Genomic DNA, 26,467 nt, shown 5'->3' with positions numbered 1-26,467 from the left:
ACAGCTTATTTTCCCCGATGGGTTCTTTAAAAATCTCTATCTATAATAACACTCTCTATAGAGCTTAGCTGTGATATGTTCTGATGATCGCAAAGTAAAAGTCTATATACAAATTTTAGTTCTTAAACTTAGGCTTAAAATGTGAGTTATACTTTTATGTTCATTAAAAATTTGTTCCCATTGAAAAGGAATGAAAATAGAGTATTATATAAGTCTATTCAGCGGACAGAATCTCCAAAGCTCTAGTACGACGAGATGCGTCGATCGGGCCATGTCCCAGTAGCTGTTCGTTTGTATAAACTCGTAGATCTCGAAAACTTTAAGAGCTATCCTAAGAAAAATAGCTATTTTCGGGGTTTCCTAAAGACAATGTTCAAAAGAAAATTGTAAAAACTTTAAAAAACAATGAACAAACCCGACCCAAAAAGTGTTTTGTGCGCCAAAATCGGATTAGTTCAGGCAACGAAGACAGAAGATTAGTATATAATCCTATTAGCATATAATCCTATCAAATATATATATCTTAAATAGGGGGTTTACTTCCACATTGCCCCGTGGAAAGTTTTGTGCTTAAAATTTTTAGTATAACTTTTTCGCCAAGAAATGTAGAAAACTGCCGTTCTATTTTGAGCTCCACGTCTTTTGGAAAATATATTTGAAGACGATCAAGTTTTTTTCCAAAATTTTCACAGTTCCGTGTACATTAGGATCTTATGTAGGGCTTTGAAAATAAGTTTGAACAGTTCGAAATAAGTTCGGACACAACTTAAAAGTTCCACCGAAAATGCTTGGATTCTGCAAAAAGTGTTAAACATTTGTCAAATAAATTTTCATAAAGCTGCTTAGAGTTGATTTTGACACTTTTAAGGCTAATCGGATGGTAATCAAACAAGTGAACTATCCCACAAGATACTACAGTTCGAAATTCAGCTTCTTAGCTCCTACGGTTTGTGTTCTGCGTTGATCACCAATCAGTCAGTTAGTCAGTCTGTCAATTATTCGGTCAGTCAGGACAAACAGTGTTATATATAGAGAGATATAGAATAGTTTTTCGTTGAAGAAATTCATAGTTAAGTTAGCCAAAACGGCAATATACCCGTTAGCTGTTGAATTATGCAATCTGTCGCATTTGGATGCGGTCGCAAGAGTTCACGTGCTACCATTCCAGACAGTTACCGTTATTCAGTCAATCATCATCTTGTTTTTATATATATTTCATTTTGTTTTTGGATTCGCGCAACGAATGTCGTGTGCAGCAGACTGCGAAACTACAGAAAAGGCAGCAGCGCCAGCAGCGGCGGCAGCGTATGTGTGAATATCGTATATGCTTACGATATTACAGAAAGCGTCACGTCGCAAAGCGACGCCGGCCGCGACGTTGCTGTAGTTGCGACGCATACCGACGACCTCTGCTGCTGCTGCTGTGACTGCGACGCAGCGTTGACGCCGGCAGAGCGCTTTTTCGTTGTTGGCCTGTGTGCGTTCTACGTTTTGAGTTGTTAGTTGCGTTCGAACTCAGTCATAAACGAACTGTTACGAGTGATGGAAGAGTCAATACGGTGCCTGCCAACAACAATCCAACGCAAGCAACAAACACAGCAACAACAACAGCAACAGAAGCAACAACATCAGCAGAAATAGCAAAACAAAGTAATATAAAACGCAATCGGAGACCGTTTTAGAATCGAGCCAAGTCTTAACTCAAGCTCGAATCAATTCGCTTGAGTAGTCATACGAATTAAATACTTGTCGCAATTATTGTTGCTTTACACAATGTTGCCATTGTTGTTTTTGCTGTTGCGTTTTGTTGCTGCGTTGACGTTGACGCTGCCGTTGCGCTAGCATTTATTTTTTTTTTGAATTTTTTTCTCGTACAGTGCTAAACCAAACTATTTTTGTAAAAGTTGTTAGCTTTTGATACCACAACAGCAACAATAATAATTGATGCAATAGTAATAAGAATAATAATAATAACAGTATAAAAATAACATAAAACAAGCAGAGGGCAATAAAGGGTTGTGTGCGCGTCGTCCCTTTTGTGTCTGAGTGTGTATGTGTTTGTGTTCCTTCCATTTTCGGCAAACGCAACAAATTTTTGGCAAAGGCAGTCGATGCGAGGACAGCAATAAGAACAACAACAACAGTAACAACAACAACAACAACAACAATAACGGCAAAGCAAAGCAAACGCGCGCGCAACAATCAAACGCCCACGCACGCACACGTCCGTCTCGTGCCAACCTCCCCCCAACCCCCTCGACGTAGCTCCGAACTGAAAGCAGGACGAAGTCGTGACAGCGACATGCGAAACGCGTAACAAAACAAACAACACAAAGACGCAACTGCCATTCCACGTGAGAGTTGACGCAGAAGAAGAAGACGCAGAAGATTTAGAAGCGTGTGACCAGGAGGAAGCCCGAAAAGTAAGCTCTATTTGAATATGGATGTGTTTATCTTGTGTTTTTTTCCAATAGAAAAAATTGTTTGTTTTTTTTTTTTTTGTGAGTTTCTTGAGTTACCTTCGTTACCCACACACACACACACACACACACTTGTATTCACATTTCTTGGTCTTCCATTAGAAAGACATTGGAAGGTCCACTATAAGCGTTTCTTTTGCTTTGCCACCTTCGCTGGCAATGCGAAACCCATACAAGTGCCACAAAATAATAAACTGTAGAGACAACAGATATTTCGTTACGAGTAAATTGCAAAAGAAATGGAAATTAAAATCGTTAACCGCAGGGCTGACGACTTAAATGGGCCACAGAACTGGGTCAGTTGGATCGGTGCTTAACTGTGTAAGAATCATATTACAGCTATAAATCAATGTGCAGTGTTGTACAACGATTGCAGACACTGTCAACGTATATGGAACAAAGTCTTGGGTTTGCTTAGCGTATCGAACAACAGACATCAGACAACTGGAGATCAACAAATAATTACATTTTACAACTTTTATCATTCAGTGTTGTAAAATAATTGTTGATATCGTACATCTATCCACTATCAGACAGATCAAATAACTTATTTGTTTTACAGCTCTTATTGCTATAGTGTTCTAAAACTATGTACTATACACAGAAATTCAAATCGTAATCAAATCACCGTTTACCAGTGTTGTATAATGAGAAATGTTACATTCTAAAGGTTCATCCCAAGGATCTCATAGATAATTAATGGTCTATACGAAATTTTTCCTCCTTCTTGGATCGTTTCGAAAAATGTTCGAATGTCGAATGTCGATTATGAAACTTATATTTTGCTTTGCATGTTTTTAACGTTCTGTCAATGCATTCTTAGCATGCGAGGGTTGAAAGTGCCACCTTTCTAACGGTGGTGTGTTTTGCACTGACCCTTTGTGGGTGGTTGGTTTGCGTGGGCATAGCGCAAATCCAAATAACTAAGAACTTTGCTGTCGGCTGTAACCGACTGCGCAATACTCTGTGCACAATGAATCTACGACTGCTGCTTGAAGCTGTCAAAAAAAGTCAACTTGACTTTCGCCTGGCGACTCTAAGACTGTAACCGCAAAGCTGTGACTGTTAAACTGATCTGTAAAGGATCTGCTCAAAACCTTGCACAAAACGAATGCACTCTTGTCCAGTTTGTAGAACCAGACATAGGGCATTATATATGCATATATCTATTGCGCTAATGAGACGCGTTGCATTTGCAAGCACAATACCATCAAATTGCAGCCCAAAAAGGGGGTGGTTGCGACTGACTGTGGCTCAACCCTCCGCGCCTCAAGGCTGACCAAAGAAACGCACCGGGAAAAAAAAACCCAAACCAAACAAAAACCCACCCATCGACCGCCTCGAAACGTCAACGTCAGCTGTGGATCGCTGACAGACATGCTTTGAAAATTGTTGATGTTTTTTTGTTTTTGTTTCGGCTTATAAGGTCACCCTATTTTGCCATGCTTTGGTTTTAATACCCTGTTACTGAGTGTGCATATATGGGGTATTATCTGAAGTGGGCCTAGTTTAAACAAGGTATCAATTTAAAGCTCTTGTTACAGGGTATCTTCTAGCTCTAAATATTTTCGCAGTTTTTCATTTATATAAGACAACAAGTCAGCACAGGGTGTCTGTAAGTCGTGCAAGATTATATTTTCGATTGTCTATTTGCTTTTTCTAGATCTATTTTTGCTGTTGCATAATAGATAGAATGAAAGTGAAAAACTGTCGAAGAGTGTCCTCTAGTCGTACATGATTCTTTCATCTTTTCTATCATGGACGGCGGTTTGTCTTGATTGCATTTATTAACTCGGTACAGGGTATTTTGTAGTCAAGCAGCCTTGCGAGTCATATTAAGTCTGATAGATTTATTGCATTTGAAAGATTGCACAGGGTGTCTTGTTTAATTTAACTTAGATACTTATGTGGCGTCTGGCAAAAAACAAAGAGGCAAAATGTGTCCATCTGGTCTACAGCTCGCCCCATTCTCATGCCCATGCCCATGTCCATTCGTATGCCCATTCCCAGTTCCAATTTCGTGTGCGTTTGCAGCTATTTTATACAATTGCATTTCCGGTTCCCAATGTGGGCGCCGTCTTTTCAGTGCACACAGAACTGCATCTGCACAAAAAAAGCACAACAACAAAAATGTATCTTTTTTTTAATGTTCCGCCCGTGGCGCCGATCCGCAAGTCTGCGATGGTTCTGGGTGCGGTTTGAGTGCCTGTCTGTCGTTTGTTTCTAATCTGTCATCGGACCCTTTTGTGCGACTGTCATAAAAAGCAATTACAACAACAACAACAACAACAACAATAAATAATAACAACAATAATAAGTGCCTCCGGCAATGATCGGGCCGTAAAGATGCGCATTGAACACCCCGCCAAAGATTTGTTCGGGCACAAACGAAATATGCTTAACCATAATATAAACATGGCATGCCATGCCACATGCGGCAACATTTTGAGGCGCTTATGTGGCAAGGCTAGCTGGAACCTGATAAGGTGATAATGTCCAGTGCTTAGACCAAAAAAAGAAAAAGCCGAAAAAGCAGCACGCCGAATTCAAAATACCCTCGTAGGTATCTTGATGTCTGCTGCAAATTGTTTTTATATGGAAGCTATATGATATAGTAGTCCGATTTGATACGGTCTTAAATTTAAGTTTAATATTTTAAGAGAATAGAGAAGCTCGTATGAATGAAGACGACGGCGCAAACAGACGGCCAAGTATCTAAGATGTTGACTAGATTTTGTGTAACGAGCGTAAAAGAGAGATTTGGAAGACAGAAAATGTAGTTCAGACAAGAGCCTAAATTCCAACCTGCGACATACATAAGAGCCGCCCTGACTGGAGAGAAATTTACCTAGAAACAGATAGCCGAACTCTGTCGACTCGACTGCTGATGCTCATCAAGAATCCAGATACTTCATGAACTCGAATACAGCTCCCTCTCTGCATAACACATTTGGTGACAAAATTACAATACCCTCGACAAGGGTATTCAAGACGTTGCAATTAACAAGCGAGCGTTAGTTTTGCGCTAACTGAGAGCTCGACTCGATTTTCTATATAGACCATAACTGGGCACAAGAGTTGCCGCTGCTGTTTGGGCCGCTTTGGCTGGGTCTTGCCACAGTCGTTAGCCATCAAATGTTAATGGCATTAAGCAAGCTTTTAATTTAAGTTTCTGTGTTGGTGTTAATGCAGCTACTGCTGTCACTAGCCGAGGCAGCAAGACCATGCGACACTTCTCAAAGGTGGGGGGACGAGAAGGCACAACACCAACAACAATAACAACAACAATCAGCATTAGGCGTCGCTTGGAACTGGCCATGGAACAGCAGCAAAATGCGATTGGGCCAACATCATGGAAACAACGTTTTATGTTTGCCGCCTCGTTGCTTTTTTGCGGTTTAGGTTGCATGCGGGCCAGTCCGTTAATGGTCAGAACGCCCATTCCGCATACCTAAGGGCATATACCATAAGAACACCCTATACATACTATATGAGGTAGCAAGCTCTGCGCAACATTTTGATTTGATTAAATGCAAAACCTCCGCTTTGCAGAGACAACTAGCTTTCATGGGGGACTGCGTCATTCTGCGAGATTTTTACAAGTTTTCAGGCTGAAAATTGTAAAAGATTCTCATGAATCTGTTAGTTACAAAGATCTTGTCGAGACTTAAACTAACTTTTATGTAAATGTAAAAAGTAACTTAAAGATACGAAAATAAATGAAGATACAAATGCTTCTTTGCCATTCATATATGACGGACGTCATCTGACACCAATAAATCTATTAGATACTTTCCACGTATAAAAAGATATATATATATTAAAAGTAAAACTATATTTAAGATATTAATGTGCCTCGGTTTTTATATGTTTCTGATTTACAAACGATTTAAAAAAAAACAAAAAACAAAAATGATGAGTCTGAGATACAAATATATCTGAGAAACAACTGTATCTGAGATCAAAATATATCTCTACTGAGATACGAATGCATTTATCAAACGAGTCTGAGATTCAATTGTATACAAGATACAAATGTATCTGAGATAATTATATAACTTATAAACAATTGTATCTCTATACTGAGATACAAATATTACCGCGATACAAATGTTTTTAATAAATATGTCTGTGATAGAATTGTATATGAAATTCAGATGTATCTTAGATAATAGTATCTGATTGACAAGTGAGACCGAGATACAAATCTATATAGGATTATAATGTATTTAAGATATGAAACAATTCTAAATAGAAATGTATCTGATTTAGAAATGTTGTTGATAATAAAATGTATCTGTAATACTAACGTATCTACAGTATGAATATATCTTAAAAACAAATGTTTTTTGGATAAAAATGTATCCGATATACAAATATTTCTAAGATACATTGTATGTATACTGCGAATATACCACAGACTGCGATAAGAATATATCTTAAACAAAAATTGTTCTGAGATATAAATGTATCCAAAATAAATTCGAATAAAAAACAAATTGCTTTAGAAATTTTAAATACACAAATTTGAAGCTTAAAGAAAGAAAATGAATCCTCGATATATCTTTAATAGATTTTAATAAAAATAATCAAAATTATTTTCGACTCTTAGAGCCGAGACTGTGTGCTTCGTCAGGCACGTTGTTCATATGGAAATTGGCTCTGCGTTTGTTTTTCCTTGGCAATGTTTGTTTTATAATAGAACGCATTCTCCACGCAATTCACAGGCGTTTAATATGCTCAGACAGCTGGCCAAAAACTGAAATGGCACACGACCTCGCCACGAAATCCAATACGATCACTCGATCACAATGCAAATACAGCAAGCGATTGCTGGATGCACTTGCTCTCCGGATACGCCACATGCGGCTCCAACGCTTGAATGGAATCGAGGGTGGGCTGTGCGCGTTTAGTTTTTGGCCAGCGGCCAGCAACAAAGTGTGGCAGCTCATTATAACAATTGGTGCATCATAAAGTGGATATTCATACATATAAATTATACGATATGATATTTAGCTGGCGCAACCTCGACAAGCTGCCATTTCAACGGGCGTGCGTCTATGGAGCGCATGACCCTCATCAATCTGTCAAGATCGCCGAGATTCCACTAGATTTTTATTAGATTCATGTAGATTACGCTGCAAACGCTAAAAAGATCGGTTCGCTTTCGCTATAAACAATATCAAGCGAGCCAAAAAATAAAAAAAATAAATAAAATAATAATAACAACGACAGCAAGCCAGCCAGTCAGCTGTCCATCAAGCATGGCAATGTTGCCAATATATCCCCACCCTCCGCCACCCAACACCCATTCCCATAGTGTGCCCCTGACATGCTTGCTTCTACATATGGCTAGAAGATTGTGCGTGCTTTTTGCTAATGGAATTTCCACTTGTTCGATTCAAGGGCAGACATTTTAATATAGTATTTAAGAAAAGAGATATTCAAAAATATCCGAATATTTATGTATTGTTTATAATACGTTTAATATCATTTCTCATTTCAGAACGACCAATTTGCTAACTAAAAGTCTTAAAACAAAACTGCTGCAAACCGAATGACTGATTTTTCTGAACATATAAAATTTACCTCTAACTAACTTTATACCTATCAATACCATAAACAAAAGCCAGCCCAAACATACATATATGCGGGAATATCAAATCATTTACTATATTTAGTATTAGAGCTTGGCCTTAAAGTAGCTAGCTTTCGAATCCATTGACAAAGAAGCAACTGAAAAGTAACAAGAAGTGACCGCAAACCAGGCTTGGAAGGATTTCAGTAGCTGTTCGTAGCGGGCGCGGAGAGAGAGGAATGCAGCGTTGTCCCTATCTACATGAGATGCGCGAACGTCTATTGGATCAGCCAAGGGAAACACTGCAGCTGGAGAGTATGGAGCGTGCCAATTTGCTGGACAATCGCCAGTCGGCAACCGAGTCGAATCAGGTCGGCACTGTGGTCAAGGTAGGGGCTGTTGGATGTACTCGTAACAAGGATTCAAATCATATGCAATATGCCGCTCATAATACACTAACAAACACTCACAGTCACAATCACAATCCCACTCACAACTCATACATATATTGTACAAATGAATGGCATTCGAAGAACTGTACAAATATCTCAGCCATTTGGCAAACATCTGAACGACTTGCTTGTAAATATTGCATATGAGTTTCAAATATAAAAACATAATTACACGCCTATATGAATATAAATATTGATATACCTCTATTATGATGTAATGTTGATGATTGCATTTTCAGTTGTGTTCTATATATAGAAAATGTTTACATTAATCCGTTATTGTTTAAGCTTTCCAATTATAGAAAAGTTCAGTTTACCATGTGAAATTAAATACCTCTCGATTGATTGATTCGACAGATTGATTGATTGATCATGATCGCCCGGCAGCTCGATATGAATCAAAGCAAACAAACTCCAAAATGTGACAAAATAATATACAAATATAATAAAAAAAATAACCAAATCCTTGCACGAGTAACGGAACGATTCGCCCTTTACTTTGAGTTCGAAAATAATATACAAATTATGAAATACAATTTTTTTTCTTTTTGTTTTCGTTTACTGGCAATAAATTGGAATTGTTTTTCAATTGTTTTTCCTTTAATATGCGACATGGAAATGCATGCACTCTATTTAAATAATTATCTAACGATCTTAACGCGCGTCATTCACAATGTGAGAGAATTACAAGCGCAGTGCCATTGTGAATGATGCCAACCCATGCTGACATCATACTTGTGTTTTATTATATTGCTGTACATACAAAATTCCAATTTATTGTTGTGACTCCAAACATCTGATTTGAGGCTCAGGGAACTAATCTTTCAATTTTCACCTTCGATCCCAACTGAACCACAGCTACAGGGTGATGGATATCACACGAGTCCCGCTCACCAGAGGACGCCGCTAGTGCCGCATGATCTGGGCGAGGATTTCAATTTGGATTTCGATGATGATTTTCCGATCGATGCACGACGACCAAAAAATGCCAAGTAAGTGTGTTCCATTGAGGCATTCTATTTTTATATGGTATAATTACACCCTTACACTCCAACTCCGTTTTAAATGTGTTTCGTGCTACGCGTTGTCCATTATAACCAATAACATCATAAACATACATACTTCATGCTCTCCATACCCTCTATATACCCCTCCCCCCTATATAAGATATTTCATGCTGCCCATTATATCACTGCTAAAGCTGCTTGTACCTTATACAGTCTATGTGATTTTTGTTTCTCATCTAAGTATGACCCGACCGTCATGTCACAGGCAGCGTAGTCCCTTCTTGGTTGTGGATTATCATTGATTTCACAGTAGTTTTTTTTTTTTATATGTATTTTAAGTACTTGTAGCTTTAAAAAAAAAACAAACAATCATTGAACTAATGCGCAAGACTCCTTTGCAGCGGTAATCATCCCCAGGTTCTGACGAAACCACAGAAAAGGTCAGATTTGATATACTCAATTCGAAAAAAAAAAACTCATGAATGTTCGATATATATATATATATCCATAAGACATTTAATAGCTTACCACTAAACTACTTTTAGTTTCCTACTATCCTCTTCTAATAAATCCTAACTAAAACTCGATCTCTTTGCCAAGTATACGTATTTTATTTTATATTGCTTTGCCCACACTTAGTTATGAACTATGAACACAATTGTTGATTTCACTGCATTGTGTTTTAGCGTAGAACCCATAGTAAGCACACGGACTAACACTGGAAGCCCAGCTAATCACTAGATATAAATTCCTAATGTATTATGTAGTACTTAATGATGTCGCATAAACACAGCCAGCCTCTACTGGCAAAGTTGCCAAATATCATGGCTGGATTGTTGTCTGTCATCAACGCGACAGATTATGATGTCAATGAACTGATGCCACACAACAGGCACATTGCCTTACATTTCCGATTATGCCGGCATTGTTAAGCAGCATGCAATTTCATCTGCAAATCTCTCTCTCTCTCTCTCTCTCTCTCTCTCTAACTCACATTCCTTTCTCTTCCAAACTTTCTCTCTCCCTCCCACATGAAACAAATAGTCAGCGCTTTGAATAGAAGAACTATATATATAATCGCAACACAACGGCGGGTAGCATGTAAGTTGAAGATGTTGCAAACAAATTACACAACATGACAACTGGCAGCAGGCAGCAGGCAGCAGGCCAAAAACCCGCCAAAACCCGCCAAAGCCCCGCCATTAGCCGACGAACCCATACAAGCAAAGCCTGGGCCTAAGCTGTCGCCGAGGCATTTGCCAAGATCTTTGCTCCAGTGCTGACTACGTAGGGCAACTCTTTGGCAGCTCCTCCCTCTCTCTTTGACTTGCTTCATCTTTATGCTTTTGTTCATGCCTCAGTGTTAGGTGTCATTGCACGAACCTACATTCGCATGCAACACACACAATAGACAACAAAACTTGCGACAAGTCGAATAAAACTATCAATGCTTGCTTTACAGCAGGCGGAAACAAGCTGTTAACCTGTCAGCCAAGATGTCAGTTGTAGCACAAGGGACTTACTCATCCTCACGCTGTTACAATATCGATTTAAATTGATACTTTAACTCCAACCTCTAATATCGGTATTCATTTCAAGTATAGCTTGAAATAAACTCTGTTGTAAGACCTTGCTTTAACCTGTCTAATTATCGATCTATTAATTGCTTAGCGCTAATATTGGTGTATGTTTACCGACACCTTGTTAAGTTATGATGTTGCTGTACTTTACAATTTATCCAGTTCCTGCGATTTCTCTGCGTTTCACAGCAATACTGATTACCTTAATACGATAACACTTCCCTAAACTGTTTCAATATCGATAACATTTGATCAATTTCTATCGATACTTAAATTATCACCTCTACAGGACAGTATGTCCTTCATTAAGTATACGCTCAGTTCCCTGAACTCTTCATGCAGCTCTCATACAGCATCTCTTAAATTATAATTGTTTGTTATCGATACTTAGACATTGGCGCTTATTTATCGATCTGCTGTTATGTTGCAGCTTCTTCAATTTCTCTGCAATATTGATGAACAGTAATCGATAACGCTTACCCTGACAATTGCAGCACATCTTTAATATTGGCATCAATTTATCGATTTGATTTCGCCCGAGCCTTGTCCTATTTCTCTATTAGTCGCATACCTATTTCTAGACGCTCAGCCCCTCACCAAATGCGACGCATGATTAGATAAATGCGCACAAGGTTAATTATTGCCACCGTCAATGAAGCAAGGCTTTTGCCATAAAGCAGCTCACTTTTTGTATTTCCTATTTTTTTAAATAGCACTAAGCTCGCGATGGTCACGGATAGCTTTTTAGCCTAAGCACCTTGTTAATGGGGTGGCAAAAACAAGGATCTATAAATAACAGCGCCGAACAGTCCTCAGAAACCACCCTAGTCCTTGTCTCCTGCTATTAACACAACATATGTTCACTGTCATCAGCAAATTGAGCTAAAAATAAGACCTTTGCGTAAATAAGAAATAAAGGAAATATACCTTAGGTACATCCTTGGATTGGATTTAAGCATGGTTAGATAGGCATTGGGGCTAGCTCTCATCCAGCAGTTTTTTACTTTAAAGGAAACGCTTTTTAGAGAAAAATATGCCTAAGTTCGGGTTACAGTTTTTTTTGGGCAACAGGTTTTTAGCAAGGTAAAAATATAATTTGAATTCCGATCTCGAACGGGCTCGTTTCAAGAAACTTGATTCAACTGTACCAAAAGAATCGAATACTATATATAAATATATATATGTTATTATTACTGTACTTGAACATTCAAGTGTTTCAACCACCCCGACGGATCCAAAGCTAAGCCCCATCTATGTATTACTATCAGTCAAATTCTGTTTGCTCTGGGCTTTTAGTGCTTGCCAACTGTGCCCCATTTTTTATTGGCTTATACATTTGGCTGACTCTTGGTGCGGTTGTTGGACTGTGTGTGGTTTTTTTCTCGTTCCCACTTGACAATCCCCTCACTCCTGACCCTCTCTCTTCAACATGTCATTCAGTGCACTGCGACGCAGTTGTTGGTAGCGACGCGACGCGACGCGACGCAAATCCTTTTCTGCCTTTAGCCAAATGCAACCCCTTTCCGGGCAACGTACCCTGCAGCAAAGGGACTCGGCTTATTGATAGACGCACACACATACGTACACCCCACGAGCAGGTCCTGCCGGCTTTGTATGCCGAATGGGCAAGCAAAACAGAATGCGATTGTTGGTTGTTGTGAAACGCGCACAAAACAAAACTACGCAAAACACACACACACACACACACACAAACACTCATCTGCCCGACCAATACTTACGATATAAAATGGACTGCGAAAGGAACTGAATTAGATGCGCCGCAGCAACGCTGGCGGCGGCGTCGCTGCTGCGTTTATCGTAAACGCACAGTGGAGCAAAGCAGGCAAATAATGAATACACAATTAAGGCAGGGAATCGCTGGAATCGATCAGTGCCTACTGATCTCTACCAGGCGAATAACTAAGGGAAGATTGTATAGTTCCAAACATGTAACTTATATGAAGATACATGATATCTTTGATCGGATACAAATCTACAGCTCTTCTTAGAGAGCTTTGAAAATGAGCTTTAAACACAAAACACAATATATCTGTTACTTTGTTTTCATTTGTATACTCCGTTCGGAAAATGTGTACTTGTGCAATGTCTAGTTAATTATTTTAAACTTAGAATATTTACTCGTGCATATTCGACTCAGAATAAGTATTAAAACTCATTGGCCACATTCATAAAATGATGGACACCTCGAAAAAAAAAAATTACTGTGAAAGATTATTAGAAATGTGTGTAAAGCTATTAAACAAACGATCGAACTAACTTTTTGAATAGAGTTCAATAATTTTCCTTTGGCTTGAAGAAGACAAGACAAGACAAGAATGTGTGTGTGTGTTTTTTTTAAAACAAAATAGTGAAGTAAGGCAAAAATAGTATTTATTTATGCACAAAGCCGCTATTTTAATTATTTAAAAGATATATTAAATAGAAGAAATACCTTCAACGCGCAATCTTGTTTTATTTTGCCAATAATTAGTTCAACAAATATCGTATACTTTTCAATAAGATTTCACTTACTTTTACACTCTCTCAACCACAGTGCTTACTTTTCACGATACACACAGACACACACACACACACACGCAGACAGACAGACACAACACACAGAGTCGGCCAAGCCTGCGGTAATTGAGTTTTGGGCTGTTGCTTTCGTTTAACTGACAACTCGCCCTTTTTCCCATGATTTTCTGATGCGAATGCCGCGGCTTGTGTTGTGTGGGCTGCACTTTGAAGCTGCACAATCAGCCCGTCGGGGATGGGACTCACCCTGGTCGCTGGTAAAATGAAATACGTTTTGCATTCCCAGCTCAAATGACCCCCTTCTTTCTGAACATGCATGTTTTTTTACTCTGGAGTCTCAAGAAAATGAAAAAAACAAGACAAAACTTGTTCACAACTTTTTCTTGTCTTCCAAAACGACATATGTTATACATAGATATGTTAGAAGACTATAATAGGCATATGTAGCAGGATCTTCAAGCTCGAGTCTCCAATTCATAATTTCAATGAACCTCCTGGACAAATGGCAATGAGAGTGCAATGAAGCCAGAGCAATAAGCCACGAGCCGCACACCCACTCCTACGCTCAAATGGCAAATCGGAAATGTAAACGAAACTAAAACGCTTTTCTGGGCTCTGGCAACAAGCTGGGCAAGTGGAGATCCGAGGCTTACTGAAATCATAGCCAAACAAGTCATTAACATTCCAATCACATACAAACAAAAAAAAAAAGAACATAATAAAAAGAGAAAAAAAGAGAGGAAAAACGAAATTCAACGCTTTATGCAAATAAAGCCCGCTATAAATGGCCATGCAGGAAAGGGACAGAAATTCAAAAAGCCATGAGGTAAAAGGGCAAAAAGTAAAAAAGAAACGTACAAAACCCACACAGAATGTGTCCTACTTTCTGGCATACAGCGCTTCGTTTCCCCTACGCTTCGCTAAAGGCTTCCACAGCAGCCAGCATCCTGGCCATGCAACGCCGCAGCAGCGGCAGCATCCTACAAAGAGAGCGCTCGCTGCAGTCAGAGCGAGCGGGACAGCTGCTGCAGAGACAAGAATGGAGATAGTGAGTACACAATTACACGGCCACGGAGAGGCGAACGAACACACGGAGATTCGGCGCACAGGGGCGGCTGCTGCAGAGGCACACACAAAACGCACAGAAACTTGGCCCGAGACGAGCCTTTTCAGTTGTAGTTGGATAGTAAAGGGTCCTGGACGTGTTCTATGCAGCGTTCGCAAGGTAGCCCAAGGCACACACAGCCACAGTCAGTCAGTCAGAGTTACAGGGTGAAAGCCCAGCAATTCCAGCAAAAATAGTCAGCCCATAGAAATGCATATACATTTTTTTTTTAAATTAATTTTTTAACTAAGCTGTGCTTAAGCTGATGCAAGTGACAAAAGTGCCAAAAGTTAAATATCGAAAAGTGTTGCACGGAAGAGCTAATCGCTAATCAAACAATTATGTGAGAGCAACTCAACTATAAATATAACTTTAATAAGTTCAAGGAGTGTTTCGTGAATGAAAATTTGAATCTTTTGCTGCTTTTGCAAAACTCTTGTGAAACAATTTGCTGTCTTGGGCGCGCTAAAGATTTTGCTATTGAATGTCTCTCCTGGTTTTGATAGCACCGGGCAGCTATACACACACACTCACGCGCACACACACACACACACACACATACTCGCTCATATAGTCTAGCAGCATAAACAGGACCTCGCTGTGTGAGAGAGTGCGCAAATTTACTTTCAAGTGCTTCGAGCTCCAGCCACAGCTTTAGCTCCAGCTAAATGAAGCTGTATGCAATATGTACATAAATATATATATGTATACATAGCTGTGCAGCGCATACACACACACACGCAAGCAAACGCACACAGACTCAGTCGAAGTTAATCTCACGCACTTTTTGTTTCCCCTCTCGCAGCGGAATGCGTGAGCGAGGGTTGAATTCGCTGGCTGGAGTTGTTTACTTGCGCTGGCTGCGTCGAAGAGAGGTCACTAGGTCGCTCCAGGACGCATTCCAAAGCACCAACAGCAGCAACAGCAGCAGCTGCAACAACAACAGCAACACACAGCATATTAACGCATTAAGTGCGGCTTAAGTTTTTGAGCGAGGCTCGCGCATTTTGGCCACGCCTCAGTTGCCCATTTGCCAAATGCATTTCAAATGCGTTCCACAAAATACCAAAGAGTATAACATACACACACACACACACACACACACACTCACACAGAGATCCATTGAGGAGCGTGAGAAACAAACAATAAAGCGTTGCATACTTCTGTGCGTCGTCTGCAATACCAGCTGCAAATTGTTTCAATAATATTTCACGTCACAGCCAAACAACAGCCGTAAATACTAAAGTGTAGCAAGTGATAAAAGACAAGCAACAAGAAAACAAAAACAAAAAAAAAAAAAAAAAAAAATCGGTATCGATATCGGTATCGATATTAGCTAAGTGCAAGCAGAAAGGATCAACAGCCAGCACAACGGAGGCCGAGACGGAATCAGAGACAATGGGCGGCGGTGAAGTGAAGGTCGCTACCGTCGATGTGGAGGGCGGCGACAATATGGCAACTCTGCCGGTATCCCGCTCCCATACCGCCGGCAGCACCGACAGCGCCGAGAAGAACAATGCGGCCAACAAGGAAATGGAGCTGAAGAATGTAATGCCACAGCCGTTGCAAAGGTGCGCTGCCAGATGAGAAAGAGACAGAGACAGAGCGAGCGTGAGAGGGAGAAGAGAGCGAGAAAGATTGAGAGAGAGAGAGAGAGAGAGTATGTGAGTGCGAGAGAAAGATAAAGACAAACAAGAGAGCGTTTCAAGGGATGTGGAGTGGGGATAGCTCTCAAAAGTGGGTGGGCACTGTATGCTTCTCAAGGCCGCCAAAAGTGCCAGGCCCTCAGTCATGTACACACACACAGACACAGACACGCACACGCAGAGACAGACACCCATATCACGCATACATATATCACGTATAACAGCTAGATACACACGCCTAAACCCAAAAACTCCAGTGTATATGTATATATACTTATATATATGTCTGTATGTGTTTGTTGTAGTAAGCTAAGCTGTATATACTACAAATGCTTCTATGTATTCCACATTCCATAACTTAGTTAATAACAGTACCAGCTAACATATAACAATTGCAACGCCAAGGTACCGATATTGAAATTAAAATCCTCCAATATGATGCCACCTTATATTCCGAATATATTCGTAATACTCGTTTCTTGACTGTCTTAACGAATGCTTTCTGAATTGTCAATTGCCGATTGTCGTCTTATAGGGTTTGCTACACGTTCAAGCCAAATCCAAATAAGCACAGTTTTATGCCAGCGAAAATAACGGTCCATGGCACATATCAGACAAATCCGATAACGGGACCAATCGAACTATGGTAATATACAAAATGCAACCATCAAATATACCGCTTCCTAACTTGCCCATTACCAACCCCCTGCCGCCCCTCCGACCCAGCGTACACTCAGTTATATGGAAGCGACATATATGCGAATTGCTTATGTTACTTTCTGTTTTCTATTATCATTTTTGGTATAACGCTTCTAGCGAAGTCCTCAACATTGTCACATTCCAATCAGACAGTTTCAGTCAATACGATATCTCTGTTCATCTGTGGAAATGAGGCTGTATGTCTGTGTGAGTGTGCGGCTTACACACAGCAGCCCAAATACATATACAAATGGTTGCTTTGAGTGCTGCCAGTGGACGGGACAAGTACCTAAGCAGCGTTGATGCTTTTAACTAGGTCAAATAGTGCAAATGAGTTGCATGCAACACAAAGCACAGTGGACAAAAAAGGGCTTTGCACAAATAAATAGCGAAAAACAGCAATGGCATCAATAGCTGCAAAAACTAAGTAAACATTTTGAAAGAGATCTTAACTCGAAAATAAATCGTCACCAAAGATAGCAGCTCTAAAAAATTATAGCTTCTGCTTAAAACATCATATGCTACAATATAAATAATATACTGAAAAATATCTTAATTTCGAGAAATTTCTAGTTACTAAAAATCGAATGAAAGGCGTCTTAACGAACCTGAAAACTAGTCAGAATCGAAAATAATTAAATATATTACCACCCAAGGAAACATATAAAGTGAGACCTTAACTCGAATACAAATCTAATGAGAGTCTTTTCATTTCATGAATAAATTAAATTAAAATAAATTAAATGTGCTACCAATATCAGAAAAATAAATTGAAAGAGATCTTAAATGGCAACAAATCCTATCCGAAGTTCTCAGTTCGAAAAATCTTCAGTTTCTGCAAACGAACATATAAAGAGAGATCTCAAATACAAATCTTTTCAGAAGTGCAAGTCATTTCAAGTTTTTGCTTAAAATTAAATATGCTTTTACAAAGTTATAATTTCGAGAAACTTTTAGTTGAAGCTTACACAATAAAATTGAAGAGCTCTTAAACAGACTGAAGTTAAACGCTTTTCTATCAAATGTAATATTTGATTTGTAACATATGAAATTTGCAAAAGTATTTCTGAATATCAGCCCACTGTGCACACTTTGATGCCTAAGTAGCTCGTTAAGGGCGTTGATTGGCATCGAATATCGAGAGCCGACCAGTTGCCATTGAGGCAGTTGGGTGTCTGATGATAGCTAATTAGGTATGCATGTTGCTGATTTATGCACTTCGAGCTGTCAAGCGCTGCTCTCAAGATGCATGAGAAACACACAAACACACACACACACACACACACACAGATACATAAATAATATCACAGTGAATGATACCAATTATAGAGCCTAGTTAAGTATTAGTCAAATGGGTAATTGCCACTGACACTAGGGGGTAATCACTAACCAACATATACTCGCACACACACACACACTCACACACTCACACTCAGACACTCACTTATGTGATGTTAGATTTAGGACTGGGTCATGTACACGTATTGTGCAATACACACGCACACGCACACACATTCACTTGTAGGAATCGAGCATATTTTTACTTCGGTAAAATATATTTTAACGTGTTTTTTATTTTTTTGACATTCGATTTCGCAGGACATCGCTGTTCATTGTGACCAGCCTGGTTTATGCGATTCTCTTGATTGTAGTATGCATTGCATATGTGATCAGTGATGTGACCACACACCGACTGCCGGTGCTCTACTATGAGACGTTCTTCACATACCTATACGGCACCAGCATACTCTTCCTTTTGTATGTCTTCTGTTTTTTGCTGCAGGGTAAGCTTAACACAGCCAGAGCCCAGGTTGTTGTCATTTGTGTGAGTGCTTGTATCTTCCATTCGCAGAGAGCTCTTGCTGTAATGGCGGCAATGGCGGCAGCAAACCGAAACCACAGATCAAAGAGAAGAAATCGAAGAAAACTAAGAATGCAGATCCAGCCGATTCGAAGGATGCGAAGGGCTCTAAGGACTCTGGAAAAGCTGGCAAAGGCGCCGCATATCAGGTGCGTTAAATGCTTGCTTTACTTGGAAAATTGTCATTAATCCACGGCACTCTCAGAGTTGCGGTCTAATCATAAGAAGCTTCTTTAATTGCTTCTCTCTTCTCTTTTGTAATTTAACAATAAATGTAAACGTGACGTGTGCCTTAAATGTTCGTTGCTCCTTTTTATTTCTTCTGATTTCTAAACGCTTCTCGCGGCAAAGCTTCTCATGCTTCCCTGATTGCTTCTCTTTGTTTTGAAACGAGCGGCATTTTAGCAGTTCTCTCCAAAGTATTCTCAATTATTTTTATATTGCAAATTTAGTTCATTGCCAAATCTTTCAAGGCAAATTTAGTCATACTTATCTAATTGCTTCTCTTTTTATAAATATATTTAAATACGAATGAAATTACAAAAGTATAGCCAGAACGACTTGTGACTGCTTTTCTCCTTACGATCTCTTGCAAGCCGCTTTTATTACTTTTTGCTGCTTCTTTCTGAACGCTTCTCCTTCCTAAAAATTAGTTCTTTCTCGAATTGATCGAGGCAAATTTAGTTTTCATTTGTGCCAGGGTTGTAGGGCGGGCGGCATGAATGGCCGGCTGGCTGAACATGCCACATAACAATAGATGCCACCTTTCAATGGGGGCACATTAACAGTTCGCCGTTAATTAAGTGACGACATTTGCCAAGTGATAAGGCCACATCAATTAAGGTGACCGTATGAATTTTTGCCAAGCACTGATTCAGTGACGAGCACATCATTCGCAAATTCAAATATGTACATTTATAACATTTATCATGCTATATGACCCCAATGCGGAATGTAAATGTGTTTCATTTTTGTTTACATGCACAGGAAGCACCCGTGGATGCCGAAGTGGCCGTCACCCCGAAGAACGTGCGCAAGCGAAAGACCACGCACAGCGATCCCACGCATGGAAGTTTCTTTCTGCGCGTTGGTGCCATCGGTAAAACATCAGATTTATGCATTAAATTTATCTATGTACTGTGTATTGCTAACTGGATACTGATCGCGCATGTACTTTTCCACTATTTGGTTTTCGTCATTGTCTCTTAGCATTTGGACTTGGTGCAATGATCTATATTGGTCTGGAATTCGGTTCGTTCTTTGAGATACCATTCGATTCGCCCTGCCATCATATTTTGATTGGCGTTAATCCGTTGCTGCAGATGATCTTCACCTTTATGCAGATGTACTTTATATTCATGAATGCACGGGTAAGTCAATTCAGTCCGCAATTGGGTGTGACCCTCTACCTTAACTTTCTGTCTGAAACAAACACTGTAACCTATTACTACCTACTACTAAATACAATATACTACTACCTGCTATTATCTAATACTACTACTTAAACTACTGTATGTTGACAATCACGAGTACACACAGTAAAATAAATACAACCTAACAGAAAGCCAACAGAGTCCCAGTCCTTCAACAGTCTAATTGAGGTTAGTTTTAAGTTTAAGCTTACGATATACTCGCTGGCCATGGAATGGAGAAGGGCAGGCAATTGTGTTGCTGGAAATCGTAATAGACTCATTCTGAATATTATGAAATCTCTAAATTCCGTCTATGATTGAGCCTTTGACGATATTCCTAACGACAATCGTGTGCCATATCCATGTTCTAGTCACGATCACATCACAACAGTACAGGCTCGGTTCGGTCACTCTCTCCTCTCTCTCTCCACCTCTTTCACTCTCTCTCTCACTCTCTCGCTCTCTCTCTCTGTCTCTTACTTTCACTATTGTTTACATCTGTGACGCTCGTTCGAATTGGCGTGTTAATTGGCAGTTAGTTCAGTTTAGTTAATTATAATTGATTCGTGCATTCATTCGCATTCATTTGCATTGATTCATTCTTAAGTACATCAACATTCATCATCATCTGTAATTTTCCTTTATTTGTTTTCGCTTTGCTTCATTCCACAATGCAACAATGCAACATTGCCATAGAAACTGAATAAACTATGAGTGCTTGCACTCGGAAATGAGTTCTGAAGCGCATTCATTCATTCGCATTTTATCGGCATATTATGCTCACATTCGGCACAAAGTCGAATAGCTCATTCAGACCAAAAGCCAAATCCAGTGTTTAGCTAGATAAAAGGTTACATGTTTAGCAGCTTAGATTCACATGATTCACATTCACAGAACGTACACGTACACACGCATTCATTAAGCATTCATTCATTATTCAACCCAAACTCACATCATCATCATTATATTTTTAAAACAAATTTCGAAATTGTGCTAAGTACTTAGTTTTTTTAATGAACCATTTTTGTGTACATAATCCCCACAACTCTGCCCCATTCGCGATCGCAGACTAGGCCACCATTTCAGGTACGATATACAAATCATTTTCTAACTCTACTCTACTACTCTACTCTACTCTACTCTCTACCCTACGCTCATTTCTCTCACACGTTTCAGATATATGTATGTGTGATATTATAATAACTATATCATTAGCTTAAGCTTAATATAAACTATTTAAACATATTCCTATATATACTATTAAGGGGTATCGGAAGTGGGAACTATAATACTCTTGCAGGGTATTCCAATTAGTTCTTAGTTAAATCATTTTTGATATATGCGCACAAAGTACAGTGAAAACTCTCTTGGGCGCACAGCAGTCATCGAGTTGAGAGAAAAAGTCCGACCAAGACGGGTTTTCGCTTAATAGGCTATATACATAGATACATTCTTGATCAGAGACAACAGTCGCTTCTTTATAGCCATGTCCTATTCATCTATCTCTTTCTATGCCAGCTACTACTAACGAAACTTTGCTTAGATAATTTAATTTGTTTGCAGTCCGGATCAGACCACAATCTGTCAATTATTCAAGTGCTTGCATGGACCACTTTTCTCTTTCCTGCAAGATATCCTGATCAAAGCAACTGCGAGCTACACAAAATAGCTTATATAGAAACAATCGTTCGAAATTAAAACCTTAGCACTTCGAATCCGTAGCTTGCTTTCTCAAAAGTTAAATGGGGTATATGCAAGAGTATTGAAACTTCGTCAGAGCGGCGAAGTTAGTTTTATCTTTTTTACTTTTCAAGCACTTATTTGCGTATTTTTGTAAATATATACACACATATCTATATATATATATGTAAGTGCTGTAAACGCGTTTCCTGTTTCCGTACTAATGTTTGCGCCTGCGCATTACTTTCTCTCCCCTCCGCCAAATCCCAACCACACCCACCGCTCTTTATATTTCCTGATCGTTGTCTCTCAATGCACATCGCTTGCAGCTCAACATACACCGCTTCAAGGTAATTGCCCGGTTCGGCCTGATGCATGTGGTGGCCACCAATATCTGTGTGTGGATACGCACCCTGGTGAAGGAGTCGCTGCTGGAGATCACGATCTATCACCAGAAGCGCGAAGCCGACCCCGATGCCTCGTCCATTGCCCATTCGATCAGGCAGCACGCGCTGCGTCATGCCGGCACCGTGCTGAGAACCCATGCTGGTCCCAACAGCGAGTTCGAGGTGCTGGACGGTGAGGATGTGCTGCCGAAGAACGTGTACAAGAGCGACAATGTGCTGTCCAAGCTGGTGCGCAACACCGTCGATGGCATCTCGAAGAGCCTGGGCATGGGTGGCGGCATTAGCAGCACCACCAGCAGCACCACCACCACGACCAGCACAAGGGCGCCATATACAACGCCTGGCTATCAATGGCACAGCACTACTATGGCCCGCAAGCTGAAGAAGTTTATCACAAGCACCACCGCTGCCACCAGCACGGTGGGTGGCAGCAGCAGCAGCAGCAGCAGCACAACCAGCACCACCACCAGCACCACATCAACCACTAGCATTCCATTTGGCAGCGCTGCAACGGCCGCCGACGTCATTAGCACGACCAGTGAAACGCCCTTCAATAGCCTGGAGCGCATCCTCTCAAGCGCTGCTCCGAGCCTGACGCCAGTCGATGTGGCCGGGTCAACGTTGCCCGCTGCTGCCGAGGGCACCGCAACCTCCGGCGTCTCCGCATTCTTTAACAATCTGGTTACGTCCACGCCCAGCACAAGCGTCAGCCCCAGCAGCACCGAGAGCGCTGTGAATATTATGAACAATCTGTTTGGCCCCGGCATGGAGACTAGCTTCCAAACGTATTCGGATATATCGCATGATGAGCCGAACGGCCTGATCGCCTTTGAGAATCTGGAGAGCCTGGACAACATTTATCCGGCGGCCTTGTCTTCCAACATTGGCACACTCAACTCCACCGCCTGTGGACGCATTGACATAATGGGCACTATCGTCTATGACTCGGCGCCGTATCTGTATCCGTTTATCATTGAGTATTCACTGATTGGCGCTGTGGTTTTGTATGTCATGTGGAAGCACATCGGTCGCTATCCGGGCAGGCTGAACGATGAGGATCTGGAGCATAGGCTCGAGGTGATGTTGTCCCGTCGAGCTGTTGCCATGGCGCAGCAGGCACGTTCCGGTCGCGTCGACTGCGTTGGCTCATCGAAGGGCCTGTTCTTTGGTCTGTTGCTGTTGGTTGGCGCGCTGATTTGCTTGATACTCTTCTTCGTCTTGGTGCGTCATCAGCAGTTCTCGCTGTTGGCCATTTACCTGGCCGATGCCAGTCACTGCATTCTAATGGCTTTTGCCATACTCGCTATCATTATCGGTTTTATCAGGTGCGTTCCCAGACATCAAACGTTCATTTCCCATTCAAACCATATTTGTATATACTGAACCGTTTCCGATTTATACTTCCTATCTCTGACAGGGTCAAGAACTTGAAATTCCGCTGCGAGGAGCAATCGAATCTAAATGACATTTTGCTGCGCATCTCGGCCTTTGGCCTGTTCACCTATTCCGTGTTCAGCATCATTGCCGGCAGTATCAAGGTACTGGAGAGCGAGCCCAGCCTCTTGGTAACGACCACGGGCGGCGTTGCCGTCTTCCAGGTCATTTTGCAGCTGCTCTTCATAGCCGATGTATCGCGCCGTCGCGTCCACTTGCCGGAGCATGATCGCAGCAAGCCCGGCCGCCAGATTGTCACCTTCCTACTCATCTGTAATGTGGCCATGTTCGCCATCTACACATTCGAAGCTCAAAAAGTATTCGCCAATCCTGTAAGTAGATATGTACGTAAGCGAGACTGAGTTAAGTAAGACGATTAACGTTCTCGTTCGTTCTACTCGTTCTATTCGTTGTCTGTTATTCAATTTCGTACTTATAACCATCAATTGTATATATGTGTGGGCGCGTCTTTTTATGTTCCTGTTAAAGTCCATGTCGGCTGTTCAATTTGATAATAACCAGGGTTGCATGTCGGCTTTGAGCTGGTATAGTTCAAATTACTTTTCTCCACAAAACGAAAACACACTAGTTGATGAAAGAACTGTCAAATCGATGCACAAACTTTGTATACAGACCATCTTTGCTTTGTTCTTACAGCCCTGACAGAGACTTAAGAAAACGCGTCCAACTTGTATTTAAATTCATATCAGAGTTGTTGTAATTACGTTTTGCCATACGATTACAATTGCTAAGCTATAATAGCTTCCACCTGGAGCAATAATAATAATACATTTCAAATATTTAAAGGAATTAAAAGTTAAAATTAAAAACAAGTTCGCAGCTCTGATTCGAATGCATGTTTGAATCTTTTGTCAATCGACAACAATATACGATATGATTGCCTTTCCGATGATGAATAAATTGACTTCATCTAGGAAAATGGCGAATATTTTCATTTTCTTTCAAGAATTATATAGCTATTGACTTTGATGCATGCTGTTATTTGGAATAGTCTATGCTCTAGTTAACTATCTGCTAACTAACTAATGTAACTTTCTTGTGAACAAATACAAAACAGGTGCAACTGGAGTTCTATGGCTTTGTGCCCTGGTCCATCATACAGCGCATAACACTGCCCCTGTGCATTTTCCATCGTTTCCACAGCGCTGTAACACTTGCCGAGATCTGGAAGACCACCTACAAGGCGCGTTTGGAATAAGCTGTTGCAACAATGCAAAACGAACGAGTTTACAAAATGCACCAAAACATAAACAAAAAGTAATAACAAAAAAAAAAAAAAAAAAATACGAAATGAAAGTAAAAGAAAAACAGCAACAAAAATTATAGCGAACCGAAACGCAAAGAACGTAAATTTAATGTTAGTTTCTTATTGCATATATAATATATATACATATATATATATATATATATGTTTTTAGTTACGCGTACGTAAAGGTTAACTAAGTTCAAAAACCAAATAACAAAACAGAACAAAGCTAACCCAAAAAAAGTGTATTTGAATATATATGAAAAAGAAAAACATTTAGAAAGTGCAACAAAAATGCGAGTTGCATCAATGTGAGCTAAAGCCCAAAGCAAGAAATTGGTCCAATGTGCGTCGTTAACGAAGGCATAAACCAAACTTTAGAGCGTACATTAAAATGTTGAAACCAAACGTTTAATGCTAAATACCAAAAGTTTAAACAACTAGCAATCATCACATGCAAAAAGAAAAACGAGTAGAGAATTCTTTGGATGAAATTTAACAGAATTGTTGACAAATTGAGCATATGTCAGAGAACGCTTTGCGAATCGCTTGTTGTTTTATAATTTTTTTTTTTTATACATATATATATATATACATATTTATACATAGAATTTTGATTTGTGACATGTGAGCTGCAATCGCCAACATGGAAAACTTAAGAACTAAGTCATAGCGTTTACATTTCAAATGCATTTCCGAAAGCAAATGCAAACTAGTTGCAACATTTTTCTCTTCGCTTTTTTTTCTCATTTTAAAGAATAGGCGAAAAACGAAAAGTATTTAAAAATATGCAGCACATGATATGCTAATTATCAATTTAATTGTTTCTCTAAATGCATACAGACACATATTATTATTATTTCTGTCTAATTTGTGCATTATTATTATTATTATTATTATTATTATTGCTTAACTCGCTGCAATGTGTTTGTAACTAAAAGTTTTACTTTAAATATTTATATCAAAATGTTTTTGTTTTTATTTCCACTGCAAATCTATTAAAAATCATGTACAACTTAAGCAAAAAAAATGATTAAACTTATAAACAAAAAGGTTGTTTACTTTTCGCTTTGCAGCTGAGTACACGAGTGCTCAAACAAATATATACTTTAACACAGCTCGACAATTAATTCAGAAGCTGCCGCGCCGCAAAATATGCAGCGCTTTTCAGGCAGCATTAAGGATCACATACACAAACTGCGCAGGTGTGTACCTATCTATATATTTATAGATATATGGGTCACAATACCTGTACATATTTGGAATGCCACGAAATGTGTTGTTGTAAGACGCGAGCACTGAAGAATGCATAATTCATGAAACA

At 39.9% G+C, this 26,467-nt stretch overlaps 1 protein-coding gene across 10 annotated transcripts; it reads left to right on the top strand.

Annotated features, from left to right (window-relative positions):
• Positions 1–1,523: 1,523 nt before the first annotated feature.
• Positions 1,524–25,157, top strand: LOC115764390 (proton channel OtopLc). Of its 10 annotated transcripts, none has more exons than XM_030707369.1 (12): positions 1,524–1,559; positions 1,878–2,423; positions 7,987–8,429; positions 9,369–9,502; positions 16,919–17,029; positions 18,682–18,866; positions 18,935–19,092; positions 19,931–20,042; positions 20,153–20,313; positions 22,365–23,767; positions 23,860–24,208; positions 24,955–25,157. In XM_030707369.1, exons 3-12 carry the CDS (start codon positions 8,298–8,300, stop codon positions 25,093–25,095), a joined length of 2,886 nt encoding a protein of 961 aa, XP_030563229.1. In that variant the 5' UTR covers positions 1,524–1,559; positions 1,878–2,423; positions 7,987–8,297; the 3' UTR covers positions 25,096–25,157. The 10 variants fall into 10 exon arrangements, with proteins under 10 accessions (XP_030563229.1, XP_030563221.1, XP_030563223.1 ...); XM_030707361.1 differs by having other exon boundaries at positions 23,860–24,220; XM_030707363.1 differs by lacking the exon at positions 16,919–17,029 and adding an exon at positions 9,919–9,957 and having other exon boundaries at positions 23,860–24,220.
• Positions 25,158–26,467: the final 1,310 nt, after the last annotated feature.

Source organism: Drosophila novamexicana, unplaced genomic scaffold, assembly GCF_003285875.2.
Source record: "Drosophila novamexicana strain 15010-1031.04,08,12 unplaced genomic scaffold, DnovRS2.1 tig00000820-arrow-pilon, whole genome shotgun sequence".
In the NCBI taxonomy this organism is placed as follows: domain Eukaryota; kingdom Metazoa; phylum Arthropoda; class Insecta; order Diptera; family Drosophilidae; genus Drosophila; species Drosophila novamexicana.
This window is presented reverse-complemented; position numbering and strand designations above follow the sequence as displayed.

Bases quoted from the DNA above. Each gene is read 5' to 3' on its own strand.
- LOC115764390 (XM_030707359.1), top strand. From the start codon at position 8,298: ATGCAGCGTTGTCCCTATCTACATGAGATGCGCGAACGTCTATTGGAT. The intron at 17,030-18,681 runs GTAATATACAAA...TCGATTTCGCAG, and splicing joins ACGGGACCAATCGAACTATG to GACATCGCTGTTCATTGTGA. The intron at 19,093-19,930 runs GTGCGTTAAATG...TTACATGCACAG, and splicing joins GCAAAGGCGCCGCATATCAG to GAAGCACCCGTGGATGCCGA.